Source organism: Branchiostoma floridae, chromosome 10, assembly GCF_000003815.2.
Source record: "Branchiostoma floridae strain S238N-H82 chromosome 10, Bfl_VNyyK, whole genome shotgun sequence".
Taxonomy (NCBI): domain Eukaryota; kingdom Metazoa; phylum Chordata; class Leptocardii; order Amphioxiformes; family Branchiostomatidae; genus Branchiostoma; species Branchiostoma floridae.
In genome coordinates, this window is record NC_049988.1 from 14,202,426 (window position 1) to 14,225,813 (window position 23,388).

Below are 23,388 nucleotides of genomic sequence, written 5' to 3' on the forward strand. Positions count from 1 at the left end.
GAGATACAATTCTGTTTCAATTTTATAATGTTGATACAAGAAGTGGGGATTTGATGATGCAGTTCTATTGGTATGCAACAAAGAGATACATGTATATGAGACACAAAAAAAGGTGATAAGTCCCACCTATATATGTATTAAGGTATATACCATGTCAAAAGCAAGGTATTGATATTTTTCATATACAAATTATGTCTTGTGTCTCAGTATTGGATTGCAGCTGTACATAAAGACTTTGGTACAACATTTGAGCTAAACAAAGAAACAGTATCTACCTGTTGAAATGGTGGGATTGATCCTATAAACGAAATGATTTATATTTTATTTGAAAAGCACTCAAAATAAATGCAGCATATCATGCTTGGTCTACTTTCGAAAAATGTAGCTGTTCATTAAGTTTACCCAAAATATTTTTCCCCTTGTCTACATTTTGTATTAAGAAAAATGAAAATATGCAATTTTATCATCCAAAGTACTTAAATTTATTCACGATTGGAAACATTATCCACACAATCCCTTGTAATTAAAATGACCACTTCAATGACTTGTGATAATCTATACAATTGTTCGCCATTACATGATGTTGGTATCATAACTGTACATGATGTATTAACATGTATGCTGCATTGTATTCTTTGTTTTCGGTTATGTCAAGTTGTCTTGTATGTATACACATATGTGTGTGTTTGACCTGTTCTTCAGGGATATGTTTAAGAAATGATCTCAACTTCTCATCAATTTGGGGTAAGGCATTGGTGGATTATAGTTTGTAGATGAGTACTCTCTACTTATGGTAAGCATACGTTGATGATGGTTAAGCATATTATATTGTGGTAAGCATATTATGTACATTTTGGAGAACATTGAACTTGCTAGAAATGCAAGGTGTTTAGACTATATGTGGTATAGGTTGCAAGTATATGTGTATAAAAAGTTGATTGCATTTAGAACGTATCTTACATTGTTAAATCAAAGTGCCTGCTTCTCACCACTGCTAGGGTACCAAACTAGGGATGGTACACCATTGCATGATGAGTGATTGCTACATATGTTCTGGACAATGTGTTGAGAAAGACGTGTTTATCATGGAAAAAAAGTTCTAGAAGATATTAGAAGTACATAGCTTGCTAAAAGAAATTTACCTATAATTATATTATTAGTGTCAAAGCTTGTTTATGTAGCATTTTGTAAACTCATTTGTGGTGACAAAAATTTGCCAGTAAGTGGAAAGGAGGTAAAAATTGTGTTTTCATATATTATTTTCCCTTTTACATACATTTTGGATGTACTGATACTGAAATGCAACTGTGCAATAACTACTGTACAACCCACCCTGCAGCTCTGTAACAGAACACAGCTTAGCTGTGTAAAGGTTAGGTGTGACAGGTAGTGTAATATAACCAGCTGCTGCTGCGCCATGTGCCTGCGATGCTGGTGTGTTACAGTACACTGAAGGTTGGTTTTACTGGCTATACAGGTACTCAAATCAGCTGATGGTGTCTGTAAGTAAAGTTGTTCTGGCACAACCAACAATTTCCTAGCCTGGGTACCAAACAATAAACAATCCGATTTCTACCTGGGCCCCTTACACTCGCTACTCTAAAAAAGCCTATTTAAGAAGGCCTTAAAAAGGAGGCCCGGTAGAAATCGGATGATACCCAGGCTAACAAATTCCCACCTACCAGTGCTTTTCAAATCAAAGAGTCAGGACTAATCTTGCAGAGCTCCCACCGATAATCTCAAAAGGCTGTCCTAAAAACCATTCCGTTCATGGATGCATGTTGTACAGTAGTGTACAATGTCACTCAATACAATTCAACTACATGTTCTTTATGTTAGAACAACTATTAACTTTTATTCTTTGAGATAGGAAACAAATTCAAGGGGAACATACAGGTACTATGGACTAGGATTGCTATATGTGGTGATTAGCATTTCTTCAAATATCTTGTGATTTTAAAACATTGCTTAGATTGTACTGTCATTGATTTAGCAGATCTTGGAAGTGGTCAACAACAACACAATAATCATTCAATATAGATCTATATGTGCAAATAACAGCAGGTATTTTTTATAGCTGTTTCTGTTTCATATGTTTGTGCCTTCAGCAGTTTGGTGACTGAAAGCAACACTCAAAACCCGACACTCGCACTGCCATGTGAAAATGACACTAAATGTTAATCTCCAAGCAGATCCACGATGGCGCAATATAGTATCAAACCCACTTTAGGATCTGCATTCATTCGGCTTCACAAAAGGCTATTAACATCCAATTGTTGCCTAATCAAACTGCTTGTTGTGTAGGTGTTAACTGCCCTCCTTCCTGTTTGGCGTGGATCTCCTACAGGGATGTGCGCGGGTCAATGCACTTGTCCCAATAAAGATATAAATTACTCGTAAAATCACTAGCACCTTGGATATTCGTGTAGCTGTTAATATAGCACAGGGAGGGGCAGAGACACCTTTATTCAATAGAAATGCTCCTCCCTGTTCGAATGAAGGCAGATCTCCAGTGCCCATTTGACTTCCTTTGGCCGGCTATACTCCCTTGGCTACCTTTGATACTATATTATGGCACCGTAGGATCTGCTTTGAGATTAACTAAATGTATTTGTGAACTACAAATGTGCAAGAAAACATGCCTGTACATAACAGCAACTACAACATGTATATCCTGGTATGTGGCTAAACTAGCAGCTGCCTATATCAGAAGACCATGTAAATAAGATGGCTTTTTGATAGTTGTATTGGTTTGAGTGAACTAGTAGTAATTGCGTTGCACTTGTAGATGATTTTCTTAGTTTAGTACAGAATCCTTTATGCAGAATTATTTCGTGTAGACATTCCAGGGTTGATGCTGTATGATAAAATGGGATAATAAAGTGTAAAATATGTCAAAATCAAGTTTTGTTGTTGTTTTTTGTTTCTTTAGAAGGCTGCCTGAGACCCCATGTGGAAAATGTTGTACCAAATGTAGTTGTTTTTCACTCCATGACGTAGATAGGTTCATTGAGACTAGAGACCCTTGTAGTGCCTAGTACTAGTAGTATCACATAAGGCAGCAAGTTTCCTTGCTGCCTTGGTTACGAGCAATTACCCTTTAATGTGCTAGAGGCACCTCCCAAACATGGGACACCCATTAAATGTCCCTTTCAAACGATGGGTGCAGCCCCTACTGAGATGCCATAACTAAGAAGATTGTTACAGTAAAGCCTTGCCCTAACTTCCGTTTCCCACTAACTAGAACCAGGAGCCTGTGAGGCCGCTACCAGTTGATCTCTCTGTGTATATAGAGTGGACTAATTTTCATGCTCTCTGACATCTTTTGCACCAGTCATCCCTCAGTAAGACTGCTGGGGCCAAACAACTACCGCAATTTTTGTTCAGCACCTCACATGATTGGAAAGGATGACTGCATTTCATTTTCAAACGTTTTCTGTTGGCTAAAAGATTAGTCTGCTTCTAATATCTACTTAAGCTTGCTGACATGGTTGTCAATTTCAAACTTTGGAAAATGGTATGGATGAATGTGAATCTTAACAACTGCTTGAAGATTAGTCTTTTCACTCTGAGCTGAGGAAACAGTTGAAAGGATAGGAATAGCACAAAAAGCAACAGGACAGATGTGAGACACTAGGCCTGTTTATTCCCACAATATTTAGACAGCTGACATGTACATGTGAAAGACCACTTCGTAGTTTAACATCTTTACAAAACACGGGAGACTTTCCGAAACCTAAGAACAAAATGTAGCTCTTTATTTTCATCTGGACTCCCAGAGTGTTTCTCATCAAGAATGAAAGGGACCCCAACATGCAGTTTTCTTACTCTGGGAAGGACAGTCTAGACATGATAAAATCCTTCTACTTGTTCCCAGAGTAAAAAACCTTTCTGATGGGGATAGGAAAAAAATACTCAAATTGTTACCATCACATATAATTCCACACAAATTCCACTGCAGTGCTTTTTACTATTGGGACATCAAAATTAATATGGCTAATGTCAAAATTTTCTTACTGGTTGGAGTAGATATATAAAAAAAAAAGTAAAATGAGCTAAGGGTGGGGATGTTCATACCAAAGACAGTTTTGCTTTATCCGTGTTCAACAGGGTGAAAATCTTAAAATGTATGGATATAATTTGCTATAAATACATAGTATACTTGTGACTGTGTGTGAGGTTCAGTTATTCACAGTATTACATTATATGTATGACATATTCAGTATTCAACAGTAAAAAAAAAAGTCCCTTGCGATGATATAATTTATCCATTCATTAAAACTTCACACAGCTAAACTTTCCGTTGCTTTGCCTGGTCTTCACTATAATGAGATAGCTATTTTGTGTTCTTTGCATCTGTTTGAATGTTGAAAATGCTAAGTTTTGTTGCATATGACAAAAATGATCAAAGGCTGTCTACCAGGGTGGTTTGATTAGAAATTGACTTCATTTCCACCACTTCCTGTAGTCTAACTGATAAAATATCACTGCTCACTTTTAGACCCTTTTTTCATAATATGTACAGTAAAGATGTGTTTTGAAAGCTTCAGGGAGGAAAGAGAATATCAACAAAATATCTCAAAACACCCTGTAGTCAGCCACGTTCACAGGCACAAGATAAAATATCCCAGCTCACATATTAAAGATAGAGTCACGTACACGAAAATCAGCCATTTTCTATTAGCTATGTGATCCATTCTCAATGTCTTGAAATTCAATATTTCTTTCAAAACCTCCAAAGACCAGTCTGCCATATATTAGAATTTTCTCACTGAACTACCAAGAGCTAGCTGAATACAAGTGTGTATAATACAATATCTGAACAAGCATCTTTAAAATGTTTTTCGTCTTTTGTGCACAGTATCTTTCAGACACAAAAGTATGATGTGCATATTCATCTACTGCGTTTTTACACAACGTCGAGTGGTGGTCTAAGTTAAATGCAGCAAGGAATGGGGTATAATCCACAAAAGATATGGGGGAACAGGGTAATGTAGATAACACAAGAAGCCATGGCATTTTCCCAGCAGCAATTTTTCTACCACCAGCAGCTCAGCCATCTACATTCAGCTCAGCCATCTACATTGTACATGACCACTGTCTTCAACATTTATCCGTCATAAGCAAATGGTATTATTTATAAGAGTATTACAAATGGGAAGAGTTTCTGGCTGAAGACTTTGGAGGTGTGAAGAAAGAAATATGGACTTCTACAAAGACATTGTATTTGCTCTCTGTCTTTCTATGTCTGCGGTGAAGCGTGGTTATTGTGCTCCGACCAGCTTTTTCAGCCCCTCGGTGGACATGGACTTGGGTCGCTCCAGCGGAAGGCCCAGGGCGCGGCTCCAGATGTAAGAGGCGAGGCAGCCGAGGGCGCGAGACACTCCGAACAGCACGGTGTAGTATTGCATCTCTTTGCAGCCATAGTACTGGAGAAACAACAAGGAAAACATTACCAGGATTGCTACGAGGCAAAATAGATGAAAATGTGTCTAACAAGTACTTTTTGTGCTGGGTAATGTTTGGGAAACCCCAAAGACATGGAGTCAATAAATGGATGAAGACCTACGCTATAGTACGTTTTTGCCTAACTGCACTGAGTATACAACAAATACAGTACATGTATATGTTTCCAAACGTTCATCATAATTTAGCTTATAGGTTTGACTTATGGATGAAGACTTGTGCTATAGTACATCTTTGCCTAACTGCACTGACTATAGGTAGTGGTGCGTACCGGAGCTCACATTCCGGTTCAGGTCCGGACTCGAGTCCAGAGATTCCGGTTCAGGTCCGGACTTATAAGTCCGGTTTTTGACGGCCGCTAAATTTTCCGCATCAACACAAGCATTAAGCGACTTGCCCTATGCGAGGTCCCCTAGCTAGCGTATCCGGCAACCGCGACCACTCCTCGACCGGGCCGCATGAGATAAAAAAAATATAGCCGAAGACGACTGCGTCATTTTCAAAGGTGTAGCAACATCGATTTTCAATGATAATTGTCGGGAAATCACGGTAGAATATGGCCTTTTCGGCTTGTGTTTTGACGGGCCGAAATTTCAGCATGGCGCTGGCGAGGTCAATACGGGTCATTGGGATAGCCTACTGTGATGCGGGTAGAAGCGATGCATGCGGTTTCATTATTCTCTACATTTAACCTTACAAATGAATTGTAAGTTTATTCGTTACAGATTTGAAGGAAAGAAATATCAAATAAGTTTATAACTTCATAATATTTATCTAAATAAAGTTGTCTGTGTTTCTTTTTAACAAACTGCTCGCCCATGCTTTTAGTGAAGTAGCCCGACAAGCGACAAACGTGACAACAAGCGCGGGTGATTTGTTATAACTTGTATTTCTCGGGAAATTTCTCATTTATCAGAAGGTATGGGACTTCTAAAACCCACACCAGGAGATAAACAAAATCACAGACGTTATTTTCATGGGTGAAATTATTAAAATGAACCAGTCATTTTTGCCGCGTTGCCGGATTTTGAAAGAAGGTTTCCGTGCGGACGGTGGCGCGACCATGTGCTAATGGCCCGCTCATGCTGGTAGGACAATCTATTTTCGCAAACATACAGGTATTTTCGGGCCCGTTGGCTGCAGTTAGTAAAGTAACATAGGTATCTAGCGTTGTTTTAGATGATACTAGTATACAACAAGAAAGAGATTTCCGGTTTTCCAAAGAACCGGTTTTCTACGTTCCGGTTTTAACCGGACTTGAACCGAAAGTTATAGCAAGTCCAATTCCGGTTCGGCGAACCGGTACGCACCACTAACTATAGGTTAAAACAAATACAGACCTAAGCTATAGTACATTTTTGCCTAACTGCACTGACTATAGGTCACAACAAATACATGTTTACAAACATGTTGGTACAAGTATAGTACTTTAGCAGATAGGTTTTACTTCTTCTTGCTTCTTGGTAAAAATGGTGAAAATGTATGTGTCAATGATAAAGCACTGCAATCGAGTTAGGGTCCTGAAGAATTTGGATTTATTTATTGGCTCCATCTGTTGGTGTTAAGAAGTCAAACCTCCCAGTGAAGTAACTGTATGTAGAATCTTTCTTTCTTTCTTTCTTTCTTTATTTGCCAATGATACAACTCATTACACGGATCTACCTAGGCAGCTTTGGGCTGGTAGCGGCAGATCCACAGAGATACAGACGAACATACATCATCGGTCGACGTGATCGCACATGTTCGCACATGTTTACACACGACGGGGTTATACCGATAATCATAAGATAGCTGTAAAGAATAGACACCTGTTACTTTTTTTACTGTCTGTACCCTTGCAATTAGCCTACGGGCATGAATTTGTAAATAAATTAAACAAAAAAATATGACATTTTGTTGTCCGAGGTTCTTACCTGCAGCAGCACACCACTGTGAGCGTCCACGTTGGGCCAGGGGTTCTTAGCCTTCCCCTGTTCCAGCAGCACTCCAGGCACAATCTGTGGTCAACAACAGGCAGGCATGTCACGGCATGGGGTCACAGGTGACAGGGAGTTTGTAGTGACTATGTAATTGTGTATGCCTGACATACCTTTACACAGTACATGTAGCACAAAAGATTGTGATTATGATTTTTGGATAATAAGTGAAATGTAAAGTGTTTGTTAATCTATTTTTGTATTGATTTATTTATGTTCCCCACCACCTACCAACTCACACTGGACCTCTGGGAATAGCGGCTTTGGCCAACAGGGCCATCCAGTCGTAATAAAGGTTATGTATGTATATAAATAAATAAATAAAGGACTCAACCGCTAGTTAGAGACATGATTCTTCTTAGACAATGACATGCATGACATTTATGTTATTCAAACACAACCAAAGTAGCAACAATTTTAACTTCAAGTATTTTAGTCATTATTATGCACGAAAACTAATCAGCGCTACCAATATCTATAGATTACAGATGCCCCAATGTGTCCCTCTTACCTTGTACAGCTGAGACACCAGTTTGAACATGGGATCATCAGGCAGGTGCTTCAGGGCGAACTCCCGCTGGCACGTGTAGCGGGGGTCCGTCTTACGCAGCACCGCATGGCCGTAACCAGGAACAACCTGGCGGAAGTAATCCACATCACAACTCTACAACATATTCTGCTACCCAGGACAATGAGACAAAATTAGCTTGCCTTTGCAGCAAATTGCTTAATACTCTCATGGGGCAATACTGTTACCATACATGATGTACGTCAAGTATCTTAAATATCACAATTCATTAATTCAAAGCATGGTCTGAGAAAGAAAGCTTTCAGTGTCCCTTTTTTAATAAGTTTAGGCAGGGCTCTATCTTTAAAAGAACTATCATAATGTTCATCTGTCATTCTTTCCCATACTTTCTGATTTTGACAAGTAAATCATATCATGCCAGAATGGAGAATCACCTTCCATAAAAATGTTTGTAAAGCTAGATTTTGGCTCAAAGTTGTGTACAATGTATTTTTTTTACAAAGTGCATCATTCCTGGTTGATACTTTGAGAAATTTATTAAAAGTCACCTAAATCTTAACAAGAAACACCTATTCCGCCAAACCTTCCATTGGATTTTGGAGAATCATAATAAATACATAAAATAAATTTTCTTCGTCTTTCCCTTAGCAAAAATGTATGCATGCTGTTGTGTATTTAATCTGTGGTGCATCTGTTTATAGATACAGCTGTGACTATAGTATATGGATTAAGTACATGTATCTTTACTGACCTGTCCACCCTTAAGTGTGTTCCAGATGAAATCCCTCAGCTGTTCATCAGATACCTCCCCTCCCAGGTCCTCCTGTAGCTTGGTCAGCCATACCAACACTTCCTATGGGGAGACAAGGACAAATACACTTTCAGTACAACACATCTTGCTGTGGCGGGATGAATGTGTATGTTTGAAAATTAACATTAACTGCGAAGAATATAGAAAATTCTAGTACTGAAGATTTTCAATCATCCACTGTGCACGGTATTGCAGCTGGGCTTACACAACACCATCAGGTCAATCGAGGTCACAAGACCAGCTTAAAGTCAATGCTGACGGACATCAGGAAAGAACCCTCAGCCCAAACACAATTTTCACCAAAAATACGTCATCTCCTATGCTTTTCAGCATTTACTGTCATATCACACCAGATTATGAAAAGTGTGCACTCAAACCCACACGCTCGAATCTCTCATCAGTTTTTTGTCATTATACTACCACGGACCCCAGTCACAATAGGGTGTGTACTGTTAAGCCTGAATTCTAGTTGTAGGATATGCACAACGGCCAGTTTACCTGGTTTGCGAGCCCGTGAAGGGGTCCCGCTAGCCCGTTCATGGCAGCAGCAAAAGACAAGTACGGGTCGGACAGCGCACTTCCTACCAAGTGGCAGGTATGGGCGCTGACGTTACCTCCCTCGTGGTCGCTGGACAAGGGAAGAAAAACATTACAACATGTCCAAAAGTAGCACAAGCACTTGGTATATATTGAAAGGACAGTAATCAAACAGCTTATCTATACCTGGGAAGCTACACCTAGCTTGCAACTGTCAGTATCAAAGTATGTTGTCAGGGCTCAAAATACTTTTTTCCGCATACCTGCACTGGTGCAGGTAACATTGAAAATCACCTACACTGGACAAATTTCACCTGCACCACCCTGAACTTAAGAAATATTATGGATCATACTAAAATTGTTCAGGAGCCATGCATTGCTATTTTTTCTTTCATACTTTATCAAAGCAGCTAATAACAATCCATACACACCTTCATCATAGGACATTTATGTATAAAATCCAGTATATGGACTATTGCAGGTTTGCTGCAGGTAGACACCAGAAATAGCTGCACAGCTCCAATTTTACCTGACTAACCTGCATTGCAGGTGGTATTTCGAGCCCTGGTTGTGCTAAATTCTTTTTTTTTTTTTTTAAATCATTCTTTTTATTGTTTTCTTCAAACAAAAATGAAAACAAATGGAGCATGGCATATAAAACAAGTTAACTGACAGCACATGCGTAACAACAAAAACTAAATAAAACCAGTGAACAATGTAGATAATATAACAAAGTATTGTCAAGAAAGCAATGCAACCCCAAATGCACACAATTTCTTCATGCAGATAACGAAAGTAAACCCACAAGTTTTCCCCATTTTCCCATGTGTTTTTTTGTTTTGCCTGTACGGTTAGAGATGATTGATTCTAACTTAAAGTAATATGTAATATAAGAAATAAATGATTTTATATTAATACACCAGTGTCGGTTTCTAAAGATAAACTGTTTTCCCAAGAGAAAAATAAGGTTGGACAGAGCTGGACACCGATCACTCAAATCCCCCAAAATAACATTACAAAGACTAACATGTAAATGATCACCAGTATGGCTGAAGTACCACTCTTCCACCTGTTGCCAAAAAAGTGCTGCAAACCTACAGTCCCAAAATAAATGGATGGAGGATTCTTCCTCTTCTTTACATAAGCTACATAAAGGGGACTCTATTAACCCCCACCTGTGTAATACTTGATTTGTTGTTAAATATTTAAATAATAATTTGTACTGGAACATACGCATGTGGGAGTCAATAGAGATTTTATATGTCAAACTATATACTTTTTTCCACATAACTGGAATATTGAAATAATCTTCCCAATAGTATTGCACTCTGTCTGAAGAACCCCATAGCCTGGCCTCATGCATAAAAAAGGAATAAAGATTTTTGTTAATATTCGATTGGTGAAGCCAGCCTATGCCTCTACAGACGGGGATACAAACACTTAAATTTGGTGACACCTGCTTCAGAAGATTTTTCCAGGGTAAGGGAATGGCAGAAATAATTTGATTATAAACAAACTCCGAACAGGTGTCACCAAATTTCAAAACATAATTTTGAAAGGATAAAAAATTATTTGCTGTGTCAAGAATGTCATTTACGAAAAGGACCCCCCTATTATAGAAAGACATTGAAAATAATGGTTTTCCACCAATACATATTTGGGAATTTAGACAAAGTAGTTGCTGCTTCACTTCAAGGGCATTCTCAGGGGGACGTAGTTGGAACTTCAGCCATGCTTGGAGGACTTGTCTATAAAATACACTGATTGGAGCTTTCTCTTTTACCAACGTTTCAAAATCGCTGGGTGTAAGCTGGCAAAATGGAAACGTATTCGTAGTAAATAAAGGACTAGAAGAAAACAACAATTTTGAGCAAAACCACTTTTCATTATGATATATCTTGGGCATCCAAGACGCCTTCATTGTCAGATCAACAGCCCGCAAGTTTCTGAGTTTAAGGCCCCCCTGTTCATAAAGATTATATAATGTTTTCCTTTTTACTCGTTCTGGCCCCCCTCCCCACAAGAACTGAAATATTTTTTTCTCGTATCTGTCGAAAAAGGCAGGAGGTGGGGACGGAAGAGACTGGAATAGAAATATAAATTGTGACACTACTAACGAGTTAATAAGGGTAATCTTCCCTAACAGAGAAAGAAATTTCCCTTTCCAGGGATTTAAAATTTTATCTATTTTTCTCTCTTTTCTGTCAAAGTTAATATTTACAATATCCGATAATTTTTTTGGGATATGAATCCCTAAAATATCTGCGGGGCCGTCGGTCCATAGTAAGGGTAAAGAACTCGGTAAAAAAAAGTTGCTGTCTGTTAAGGAACCTATACGAATTATCATACATTTATCAAAGTTGGGCATTAAACCTGACAACAGTGCAAAATCTTCTAAGTCTTTCACTAGAGCATACAGCGAGTCAAGCTTTGGGACAAGGGGGAAATTCGAGTCATCGGCAAATTGTAAAATTTTAGTTTCAAGACCATATGTTCTTAGACCCTTAATTTCCATGTTATTTTTAACTTTAATGGCAAGTAATTCTACAGCTAACACAAACAGATAAGGGGAGATGGGGCATCCTTGCCGGACTCCACGGTTCAGGGGGAAAGCACTAGAAATATGGCCGTTATTAATAATTTGACTGAAAGTATCGTTATATAAAAGTTTTATCCATGCAATAAAATTGTCGCCGAAACCAAAATACTCCAAAACCCTAATAATAAAATCTTGTCTTATAGTATCAAATGCTTTTTCAAAATCAGCACTAAATATTAATCCCGGAATTTCATTTTTGTCGTAATATTCTATGATTTCTAATAGTCTCCGTATAGTATCACTAATACATCGCCCTTTCATAAAACCAGTCTGATCAAAAGAAACGAGATCTGAGATAACATTTTTAATGCGAAGGGCCATGCATTTGGATAGTATACGGGTATCACAATTCAATAAAGTTATCGGTCGCCAATTTGTAATGAATGAGGGGTCCTTATCCTTCCCTGTGGAGTCCTGCTTAAGGAGTAAAGTAATTAGACCTATTTTTTGGCTATCAGACAAATGTCCCACCCGAAATGAATAATTGAAAGAAGCCAACAGTGGTTGCTTCAAACAATGAAAAAAAATCTTATAAAATTCAACGGGAAGGCCGTCCAGACCGGGTGACCTTCCTGAGGAGAAGGACTCAATTGCTTTTTGTAATTCAAATTCTGAAATAGGTTTTTCGCAGGTGTCACACTGGCCGGGGGACAAATTTACTGGGGGCGGTTCAGGAAAGAAAGGTCTAAAAACATCACTATCTAACGACATAGGGGGCTCTTTAAATGAGTAAAGATCAGCATAAAATCTTGTTTGGTGTACTAAGACATCCTCAGGATCGAGGGCTACAGAACCATCTGACTTAACAAATTTTGTCATATTCTTTCTTACCCTCCCTCTACTGTTAAGAGTCATAAAGAATTTTGTGCATTTTTCCCCTTGTTCCATCCACCTGGCACGTCTGCTCATAATTAGGTTATTAGATTTCGTTTGGTAAAATAATTCCAGTTCCTGTTTTTTACACTGTAGCTTGTCAAAGATTTCATTATCGGGAAATATGTCTAATGCTTCTTGCAGGCTATTGATCTCACACGAGAGAGAAACCTCAGTATTCCGACTTTGTTTAGATTTCCAAGATGAGAACTTAATTATGTGGCCGCGAACGGCACACTTGAACGCTTCCCACACAATATGTGGGTTTGCCGAATTACGATTAAATAGGAAAAACTCAGTGATAAAGTTTGAGGTTTCTCTAACGAAAACTGGGTCATTGAGGATCTCTTGGTTAAGTCTCCAATAACCGGGACCTCTGGGTGTATCAGACGTGGTCAAGGAAAGGCCAATTAAGAAATGATCCGATCTCAAACTATCTTCTATACAAATTTTTTCTACAAAAGGGATTAACGAGAATGATGTCAAAAAATAATCTATTCGGCTAGCCTGAAGTCGGCGTCTCCATGTGTAACGTACGGCTGTTGGGTGTTTATACCGATAAGCATCAATTAAATCTAGATTAGCACAAAGAGAGTTAATGGCCAAAAGGCTTTTTGGATGGTAATTGGAGACTTGGTGCCCAGCTCTGTCCATTTTAACATCCAATACAGTGTTAAAATCCCCTACAATGACACTATATAAACCAGATGTTGTAAAGGCTTGTACATTATTTTCAATATCAACAAAGAAAGATGGATCATCCGTGTTTGGGGCGTAGATATTTACTAAACAAAACCGAAAGGAATCAATTGTAACATCTAATATAATCCATCGCCCTGAGTCATCTCTCACTGTCTGATGGACTGTATAAAGAACATTTTCCTGAAATAAAACCATCAAACCTCTGCTGTTACTAGAACCGTGATTAAATAAAATCGGGCCCCCCCATTCTGACCTCCATCTTTCTTCATTCACAGGGGTAGAGTGAGTCTCCTGTATGCAATATATTTTGTAACTTTTATCTTTTAACCATGTAAATATTTGATTTCGCTTTCTATGATCGCCCATTCCATTGCAGTTGTAACTGCAAATACTAAGCTTTGGTAACACCATGGGGACCGAGCAAAGAACGAGAAGTAAGAAAATACTCTGGGCGATCACAGAAGGCGAAGCACAAGTAATAAGGTAAGATTAAAGCAAAAAGAAAAATATGTCTATGAGGGCGGCAATTGGGGTTGCATAAACGAAAATGAATCGTACTAAACGAATCAACATATGATCTAAAACATGTACAGACATACAGCACTATGCCATGCAAACATAATAGAAATAATATACAACACAACATCAAGTAAGGTAAAGCATACGGCAACTTAACGTCAACAAAAAACAAAGTAAGTTGATAAAGGTTGGTGGCTCATTCGCTCAATCCATCATTATTGTCATTCTCGTTTACCCCACAAAAATACTTAGCCAAATTAACAAACGAAATGGTACAGTTCATCACTCCTATTAAACAAAAACAGAACTCTAAACTATAAATAGATGAAACAGAAATATAACAATTGGTCCAACTCAAAAAACTAAGAGTAAGTCATTAGCAAACCAGATTAAAGATTGGTCCAGTTCAGAACATAAAGAATAACCATACATAAAATGGTCAGAAATCAAACAAATTGTTGCTCGCAGCTGTCAAGAAATTCTCTTCGGACACGTGTTCAAAGAACAACCGCATTTTAATGTAAATTCCACAAGCACCTACCAGCTGCCCACATGGAACAGCAAGTATCATAACAAAATGCATGTATGTGGCTTTTCCCCACTGTATCAGAAGAGATAACCTGTTACAATGTCTCCTTTTAACACATCTCAATAATATTTAAAACAAGAGGGGTCACAACATATTTCTGATTTCCAGCTCATACCAACACCTCAGGCAAATTATTCGCACATGTCGGGAATTCTTCGGAACATTCCAAAACAACAACAACAGATGTGCACTTGTACCATCTGCTAAATTCTTTGTAGAATTTGTCGAGGGTGAATTTACCTGTGGATGGTAAGGTACAACCTCATCAGTTCTGTGAACATGGGCTCCTCATATCCCAACATCGACGTGAAGTTTGCCGACCAGTCCTTCTCTGGGTCAATGGCGCCGATGCTTGAACCGTCGCGGTAAAGATTACGGTAGATTTTGGCTGCTACAGTCGGCAGTTTTGCGATAAGGTCCATACTGTCCTCATAGGCAAACTGGAAAGGTATGAATGTGGTAAGTCAGGATGAAATACATTCACTGACAGATATTCTATGAACAACTTAAAATAATGAATGCTGGTACTGTCATTTTTAACATACAGTATGTAAGGAGTATTTTCAAAAATCTCAAAGAGATGGTTCAAAGTAGATACAAATTATCTAATTCTGCTTTCCTCTAAATTTGGCTTGAAGGACACCAAGACATAAAAGAGTGTCCATTACAGCAATGCACAGTGCCTGTAGTTTGCAAGATTCCCCTTATGAGCCAGCTGCAGTACAGATATCTAACTAAACTTCAGTATCTTTTTGTTGTGTAAATTTGACTTCTGCTAGCAGGTTTCTCAAACATGGCAATCAAAATCGTTGTAAACTTCATTCATAGAAAGCTTAAGAGGTCTACTCCTTACCTCCCAGTACTTGGACTTGTGCACGCCTTCTGCATACTTCTTGGCAAACATGCTCTCGCTGTTGAGCGCTGAGATGGCGGCGCTGAACTGTGACATGGGGTGGAGGTTGCCGGGGAAGTTGTCCAGCATGGTGACCACGTGGGACGGGAGGTCCGCTCTGTCCGCCCACTGTCGCGATAACCACTCCGCCTGTGTGTGGGGTGGACAAGACAGGTTAACATATGAGCACAGTAAGAAACGTGCGGTCTAACAGTGGTCGACCAACTGGACAGAGCCGCATGGAAGCGCGGTGTGAAGACTAGCTGGCTGCTGCCTACCCCTGCATCAGGAATCCCAGCAGTAGTATAATCAAACAATGGACAGCGAGTAAGAAGCATCAAGGCACAGCAAAGTATTTGCCTTGCAAGTCTCAACATCCATTTTATTTGAATGTTGTAGCTGGAGTGCAATGGTTAGTAACCTCACCATTGTGACCATTCATACAGATGCTGTACACATTGTCAAAAGTGTAAAAGGCTGAGTGAAACTATACTAGTTACAGTAGTACAAGTGAGTAATTTCTCTCATAGCTATTAGTTCTTAACCTTAAGAAATTACATTCCTACACCCATGTCCCCGGGGACTTCTCCTGTAACCTGTAGCTGGAACAGACCCCCAGGAAGGGATTCCTACCCTTAATTGGGGGTAGGAGTAAAATTCCTACCCCCACAATTTCAGCCCCACCCTACTGTACCTGTGCCTGCGTAGGGACCTCTCCTGTCACCAGTAGCCAGAACAGACCCCCAGGGAGGGGTTCCTACCCTTTCAGCCCCGCACAGCCCTTCCTTACAGCCCCACACCCCTCCCCACTTGTCCACTGTACCTGTGCCTGCGTAGGGACCTCTCCTGTCACCAGTAGCCAGAACAGACCCTCGGGAAGCGGCTCCTCCCCACCCTGAGCCGTGGGCAGGACCTTCTGGCACTCTGGGATACTCAGGCCACGGAACCGGATACCCTGGGGACGAAAAACATTAATGGTTACCCTTATTTTACTTTATTTCACTTTTCTTTTCCTGCAAAAGAACATTACACTATTAGTATTACCTCTGTGTTGGTAGATTGTAATTTATATCTTGCAAGCAACATACATGCAACTCAGGAACTTTTATGAACATGATCTTCATACTTTTATCACTGAACATTGTTAAAGTGAATATTATATTAGATTTGGGAGTAAAAGTACTATGATTTACATATGGGTGAGATATAAAAAGGACTACATCTGATGATTATAAAGTTGACGTAGATTATAAAATACCATAAGTTAAACATGGATTAAAAGCTTGAGCCATACCTCCTCAGGGTCCAGGACAGATGTCTCGCAGATCATGGACTTCATACCTCTCATGCCACCATACAGCTGGACATAGAGAAAAAACACAAGAATAAATCTCATCACATATATGTACATGTCTGGGTGCTGGATAGCTGAGAAAAACATGAAGACTTGAACAACTTAAGACTAATTCTTGTACAACAATCAGTTTGCCCAATAAAATGACACTACTTAACACGTACAACACAATGAGTATCATCAACTCCAATACAACCTTACTGTCATTTTGCAAACACATCTCTTACTTTCATAAAGAATCATACAGCATGTTGGTCTCACCTGGTCGACCTGGATGTCCCCGATCTTGCTGGCACCATGCTGACTCCTAAAGCTCTTGATTTCTTCCTGTTTCACCGGGATCATTGCCGCAAGGATCTCCTTGAGATCCTGGTAGAAGAAAGAGTAAACCATATAATTCATAACCTTCTTTCTGTAGGGGTAAGTCTTGAGTGTATAGCTTCCAGATGCAAACGGGAAAATATTAAATGGAAGCGCAAAACCAAAGATGTCATCTCATGTCGACATTCAGTGCAAAAATATAAATACAAAAATAATAATGGTGTACATGTATTTCATTAAGAACAGTAATGACATTACATTACTCTTTGCTCACCGTTTGTGACTGTGTTGCATATTTCCTGAGGCCATTACTGAACCTTGGAATCAGTGGCTGCAAGAAAAAAATGAAATAAACATTTCGGTAAGTAATGATATTAAAACACAATCCTTATATATTTTTTTACTACTACTTAAATACTAGTAGTAATCACAACCCCTTCATACCTGTGCACCTGTTGGGTTTTCCTTGACAGGTGCATCACTTTGGATCTCATTGCTGCACATGAACAGATTTCCCTTGGGACTGACTATACAACCTACGGCTGATTAAACTAGCCATCAATTAGCTTATACGGCAGCAACACAATGACACTTACATGCACTAGAACAATTCTACAGGAGGCCACAGAATGAGTTACCTTTGACAAGAACAGATCGCACTTTGGCTCAGGCAGTATTTCATATTTTTGAAATTTTCATACACCAATACTTTCAAAAATGTATCTTTGGAAAATGCACAAGAATAACATTTTTGCAATGTTGTAATTCTCAAAGTGTTTCTGTGATATGATATTATACATTGTGTATATTATATATTATATTATAATAAGATTGTGCTCATTTTGTTGAACAGGCAACAATAAAAATCATTGAATGTTCTTCTATACAAAAGCTTTTGCCCTGACAGCATAGCCGTGTACATCTGTGCAATGTAGTGAAATCAGACATACAGGTATGTCCAGAGTCACCTTGAAATAACAAAAGATGACCTTTACAAGTACAATTCTATGATTGGGACATTTTCTGGGAATTCAAAGGACAAAAATGAAAACTATGTTATCAGCATACTCCCTCACATCATACACTAACAGTTAATTTGTGATGTGACCTGGTAACCTATCTTTTACCTGGTGGCTGGTGCTAAAGATCGATTTTTACATTTGAGCCCCGAGCCTTGCATGGTTATTTTCCCCTGACAGCTATAATTAACACTTATACTCCTAGTCCCCCTTTATCTGTAGCATGTATCTGTGAGTGGACCCAGTTCCATTAGCTGGGCCTCCTATCTGACATGCCCTGACGTCATTCGTGAGCCATGAGTGCACCCAGCAGCAGTGACACAGTCATTATTTCCTACTGGCAAAGCTACTGTGTCTTCGATAATGTGTCATCACCAAAGTGGGCCTAAATTAGTAAATACATCTTCCATACAAATTACAAAATTTTAATTGAACCATCATGGCTCACTTTATACAGACATCAGCCAATTTAGCCATGATTCCTCTTCATAGCTAAATGCCTGTGACTTTGTGAAAGCTGCTTTTGTACAGCAATAACCGTGAATATCTAAAGCTTTTATTATATTTTCTGATAACACCCTCCCAAAGGAATATTTTTATCTGTATATATGTTATCAACAGTTCTAAATTCCTGATTTGTATGTTGATGCAGGTTGGGGACTGAACTAAGCCCAGATTCTATTATTGAAGAAAATTTCTCATTCTGCATGTGAAACGTAGTGTAGCAGCCTGAAATGTTCATGTAGACTTGAGCACAGGAAAACGTCATGTATCCAGTTGCCCAATTGGTTGACAGATTGCCCATGGCCAAAAATTGGCACTGCCTATCAGTCATGTCACTGTTATGTAATGGCTAATGATGGTATTTAGCTGAGGACGGGTGAACATAGGGAATGAAGCAGAACATCTAACTCTAAGATTATGGTCTGTCAAAGGTCCACATAGAATATAACATGTACATGTACGCTGATTTATCCAAGCCATTTTATTGGGGTCATATCTGTCAACTTGTAAATCTTTTGTCGCCACTTCAACAAGCTGACATTATTTAGTGCATACCACACACACAGTTAAACTTCAAAAACTCCAGACATAACTAATTGAGAACTATATCACAAAAGAATCTGTTTTTAAAGAAACATTTTCTCATTTGAATCAACTTAACAGTAAGAATGAATTATAAATGAAACCTCTGATTCTGAATATGTACATGTGTATGTCACCCTTTTGATTTTATGCTTTGTTCTCTGACACACAATCTGGGTCAATAATAGACTTAGTGGTGTGCTTTGGGCAAATCCATACTAGATATGTTTGAATCTTTTATACTTACTAATATAATCCTAGAGATTGCAATTTTGATCTGTTTTCTTAAGCTTTTGTGTTATGTTTTCATGTAACACATGTCTTTGTTTATATGTAAAACCTTCTGTTGTTCATACTACTCATGTAAAAACATCCTGTGTTGCTTAAGTGACAAGTTGTTGCAAGTTTTTGATTAATTTTCTTTGTGATATTGATGATTTTATTGTTTTATGTTTCTGGGCCCACATTGAAAATCAATTTGGTAGAATGGGCTACCCTGTTCTCTGCAAATTCAAAAAATAAATAGATAAATATAACTTTTAGCCTCTATGTGTCTTGCCATGACACATTGACAATGGTCCAAAAAATTCTCAGACAATTTCCAATACTAATTTGATCATGTGTGACACCACCAAATTAGTATTGGAAACTGTCTGAGAATATTTTGGACCATGTTGGTCAGTCACACCGCAGAGGTCAATTTTGCTGGATGCCTGTGTATCTCACAAAAAGGGTCATGTCATGCCTATATATATGATACCCCTTACAGGGGAAGAACTTCAAAGAAGCTTTGGCAGACTGAAAATGATGTATTGACATTTGACAGTCTAATTCTATTCACAGTTGGAATATGTATCAAAACGAACAGACAGTTTCATTCTTCTGGGAACTACAAGACAACTACTATAGTACTATTGTATCATTTATATGATAATTATACCCTACAGGCTGGGATGTCCTGTCTTGCCTGGCTGATAAACTATAGATGAACTGTCCCAAGTGATTTTTGCCTGTCTGAAACAATAGATAGCCCAAGGGCCTTCCCTAGTCTTCTTACCATATCAGGCTCTTCAAGTATGGCTGGCTACCATTTCTGTTGCACATCCATATGGGGCCTGGCAAGTAAATTATCCAAGTGCAATAAAAACTTGTACAGCCTACTGAAGAGACAAGACCTTTATCAGGACATATCGGTGCGTCAAAGACTGAAAGACTTCAAAGAGCTTGCAACTTTTCTCCAAGCAGAGGTTGGAATTAGCAAGCAGGAATTAGTGGAGGGGATTTTTACCGGCTTGCTCCTGCCACTTGTCTTCTTCAGTGCCTGTTCTTGTTCAGATACAAGGCAACACCCCTCATCTGGGAACAGTTCTCAAATGAGATTCCTATAGCTAGTGTGTCTATTAAAACTAAGGTTTAATCCAGTCACATCGATAAGTGTGGTGGGTTCTTAAACATACTCGAGATGTAGCTCTCCTCTATCAGTCTGGAGTCATGGTTACTATAGTTGATTACTTTTCCTGTTTCCATAAGTCTACTACATTGCAAATATGGATATTCTAGAATGATCTTCTGGAAACATATGAACATATGTATGCAGGTCTTGACCTGCCTTCAAAAACAGGCAGTTTAAAGCAATCTGACAGGAAGTTTAAGGCAAAATGTCCTGAAATGGTGAAACAAACACATATGTTTCAGTGTGCTTGTTTGATAGAAGCTACACCAGCCAGTCACACATGGTCAAACTTCAAACATGGATAACTTGCACCATAATCTTTAAATACCGAGGAGGTCAATCTTTAACCTCTTGAGTAAATTGAAAGTCACATGTACAGTGACACTACATGTACTCTACTATATCTTCGCTACTGCCCAGTTGGTTGTAAAGAGAGTTTTCATTATGAAAAAAATGGTAACAGAAACGCTTTAGATCTTCACTTTATAACCGTAAAATCACAAATGACACGAATTTGTTGCCGAATGTGTTTCAGTTGCAACATCCCCGTGACCCAGTGACGCCCCGACAGCCCCCTTGTTCGCGCCCCCCTCCCCTCTCACTAGACAGCTCACGTGCGATCCCGCCTCGCTGGCGGCTCACGAACGGCTTGAAAAGTGGTTAAACAAAGACTTGGGAAGGGAAGGAATAGTCTCACCTTTGTTGGGGCATAAAGCCGCGCCGTAACTGTTCTAAACATGGACATTTTTCCTCCGAAAATGAACCTTTCCCCCTTCGAGGGCAATGTACCGGTCAAAGTGATCCCGAAAGTGAGACTAGACCCGATTGTGATTGGACAATGGCGTAAGCAAACCTATCGCTCATTGGTGACTATAGATTTCGATTTATGTATTGAATGCTTTGATTGGCTAAAAGAAATAGCCTTCGAAAAATGATCGAGTCTGCGCAGCAGCTAAGGGTAACCCCAGTGACGTCACAAATAAATAAATACTTCCCTGTTGCGTAACCTGTCCAGCTCAAAGGAACAAACCTGCCTTTTTTTATGACGAACATTTTATTATTATAAAGCCTTTGTGAAGATATCAAAGAATCCTTATCGAGCTACTGATCATGATCTTTGACCCATGTTTGCTTGTGTAATATTTATGTAATAGGACATCCCCTGGAGTGAGTTTCATCCACACGTGGCCACTCTCCTCCATTTGTTCTATCTTTTGACCTCTTTAATCGTTGAACTTTAGACCTTGAACCCCAGGTACAGGCATTGGTGATGTTTGTCGGGAGGTTGAGACAGGCGTGCAGCAGAGGGACCAAGACTAGAAGGTACATCATACTTGTATCATCTGTTATATCAGTTCAAGGACATATGTTACTTATGTAAGAAATGTTATTAGAAAAGAACCCTATCCAAGGAGGTTGCCCTATCTAATTTCATTGGCCAGGGTTCAAACTCTGCAACGTTAATGTCCTTGATGACAATAATTTTGAATATTTCATTACATCCAGCAAGAAAAAGGAGTAACCAAATTTGATGCTGCTATGAAATTCTGAATCTGATCATTATTATGTGACAGAAAATATCAGAATGATCATCGGGTGCTTTTCTGATAATGTTAGTCTTAAAAGCCAAAATAAGAAAAGCAAGTTAACATTTAGATACCTTTCTGTGTTACATAAATGTGTGATAATACAAAATATAAAATCCCAATCAATAAGAATGACTGCAACTAGATGATAATAAGATCATAAAAATTTGAATATTATTTTGTCAGGTGGCCATTTGTAAGTTGTTGCTGCTATCTACCTGGAAGGATGGCAAAATTGCATTCTGGGAAAGGAGATCATCTGGATCGGACCAAGGAAAACACCAGACAACAGGTAAGTGGTGGAGACAGCTGAAAAAACAACAGAAGCACAGACCAACAAAACTTTAAGAACACCTTAAGAGAGAATGTTCGCCACTTAGTTCACCTTTATCTGTGGGGTAACCTACGGTAGTGGTATAAAGTCAATGGATGGTGGCTTCAGATTGCTTTTTGTTCAAAATATTGCAGTTTGAAATCACCGTTCATCAGCTTGATGCCCCTAAATACCCTGTCTTAAAATACAACGCAGGATACAACGGATATAGGTTACCCCACGGATAAAGGTGAACCATTGAGTTAAACCACCAAGGTGTCACAGTATTGAATTTTACATTAAACTGTATGTATCATATGTGGTCACAATGTGTCTGTATTTCAGGGAGTCTATGTAATTGTCCTAGAGTGAGTATTGGCAATTGGGCATAGAAACTTGGCACTGGTGACACTATGTTTTACATGCATATGCCTTTCCTTTCTGCAGATACTGACAGAAGCTGTGGTGGAGAGTATCTGTGACCTGTCTCCTACAGTGAAAAGTCTCAGTCTCAGGGTTAACAATGAGGAATTCAGCTTCAAGGCTGGACAATGGTGAGGAACTGATAACACTCAAGCACACAAAGTGGGCAGGGCCGAGTATTACTCGGTTGGTCTTAAATTTGCAGCCTTGTCTTTATTTGCATGGTGCATGCTTTCTTGGGGATAACACTCCCTCTAAGGAGAGATGCAGAAATCCAAATAAGGCCACAAATGATAAGGCCAAAAACAAATGACTAACAAAATAAGCCCCAATGGATTCT

At 39.0% G+C, this 23,388-nt stretch overlaps 2 protein-coding genes across 3 annotated transcripts in view; one reads left to right on the forward strand and one right to left on the reverse strand.

Moving 5' to 3' along the window:
- Positions 1–3,625: 3,625 nt before the first annotated feature.
- Positions 3,626–21,581, reverse strand: LOC118424482 (citrate synthase, mitochondrial-like). Its single transcript, XM_035833054.1, has 12 exons — positions 21,424–21,581; positions 17,443–17,499; positions 17,109–17,216; positions 16,788–16,853; positions 16,317–16,448; positions 15,455–15,643; positions 14,842–15,041; positions 9,281–9,410; positions 8,723–8,824; positions 7,954–8,079; positions 7,380–7,463; positions 3,626–5,429 (listed from the first exon to the last, which is right to left on the reverse strand). The coding sequence occupies exons 1-12, from the start codon at positions 21,469–21,471 to the stop codon at positions 5,265–5,267; spliced, it is 1,407 nt and encodes a 468-aa protein (XP_035688947.1). The 5' UTR covers positions 21,472–21,581; the 3' UTR covers positions 3,626–5,264.
- A 159-nt stretch (positions 21,582–21,740) lies between these two features.
- Positions 21,741–23,388, forward strand: part of LOC118424483 (oxidoreductase NAD-binding domain-containing protein 1-like) — a 4,442-nt gene continuing 2,794 nt past the window's right edge. Inside the window, exons 1-3 of one of the 2 annotated variants that reach the window (XM_035833055.1) lie at positions 21,741–22,049; positions 22,499–22,604; positions 23,073–23,179. In XM_035833055.1, the coding sequence (XP_035688948.1) occupies positions 21,997–22,049; positions 22,499–22,604; positions 23,073–23,179 (266 nt within the window). In that variant the 5' untranslated portion in view covers positions 21,741–21,996. The remainder of the gene's footprint in view (positions 22,050–22,498; positions 22,605–23,072; positions 23,180–23,388) is intronic. The other variant, XM_035833056.1, reaches the window with a different exon arrangement.

Bases quoted from the DNA above. Each gene is read 5' to 3' on its own strand.
- LOC118424482 (XM_035833054.1), bottom strand. From the start codon at position 21,471: ATGTCCATGTTTAGAACAGTTACGGCGCGGCTTTATGCCCCAACAAAG. The intron at 16,449-16,787 runs GTATGGCTCAAG...TTTCGTCCCCAG, and splicing joins CTGTCCTGGACCCTGAGGAG to GGTATCCGGTTCCGTGGCCT. The intron at 15,042-15,454 runs GTAAGGAGTAGA...ATACCTTTCCAG, and splicing joins ACAAGTCCAAGTACTGGGAG to TTTGCCTATGAGGACAGTAT.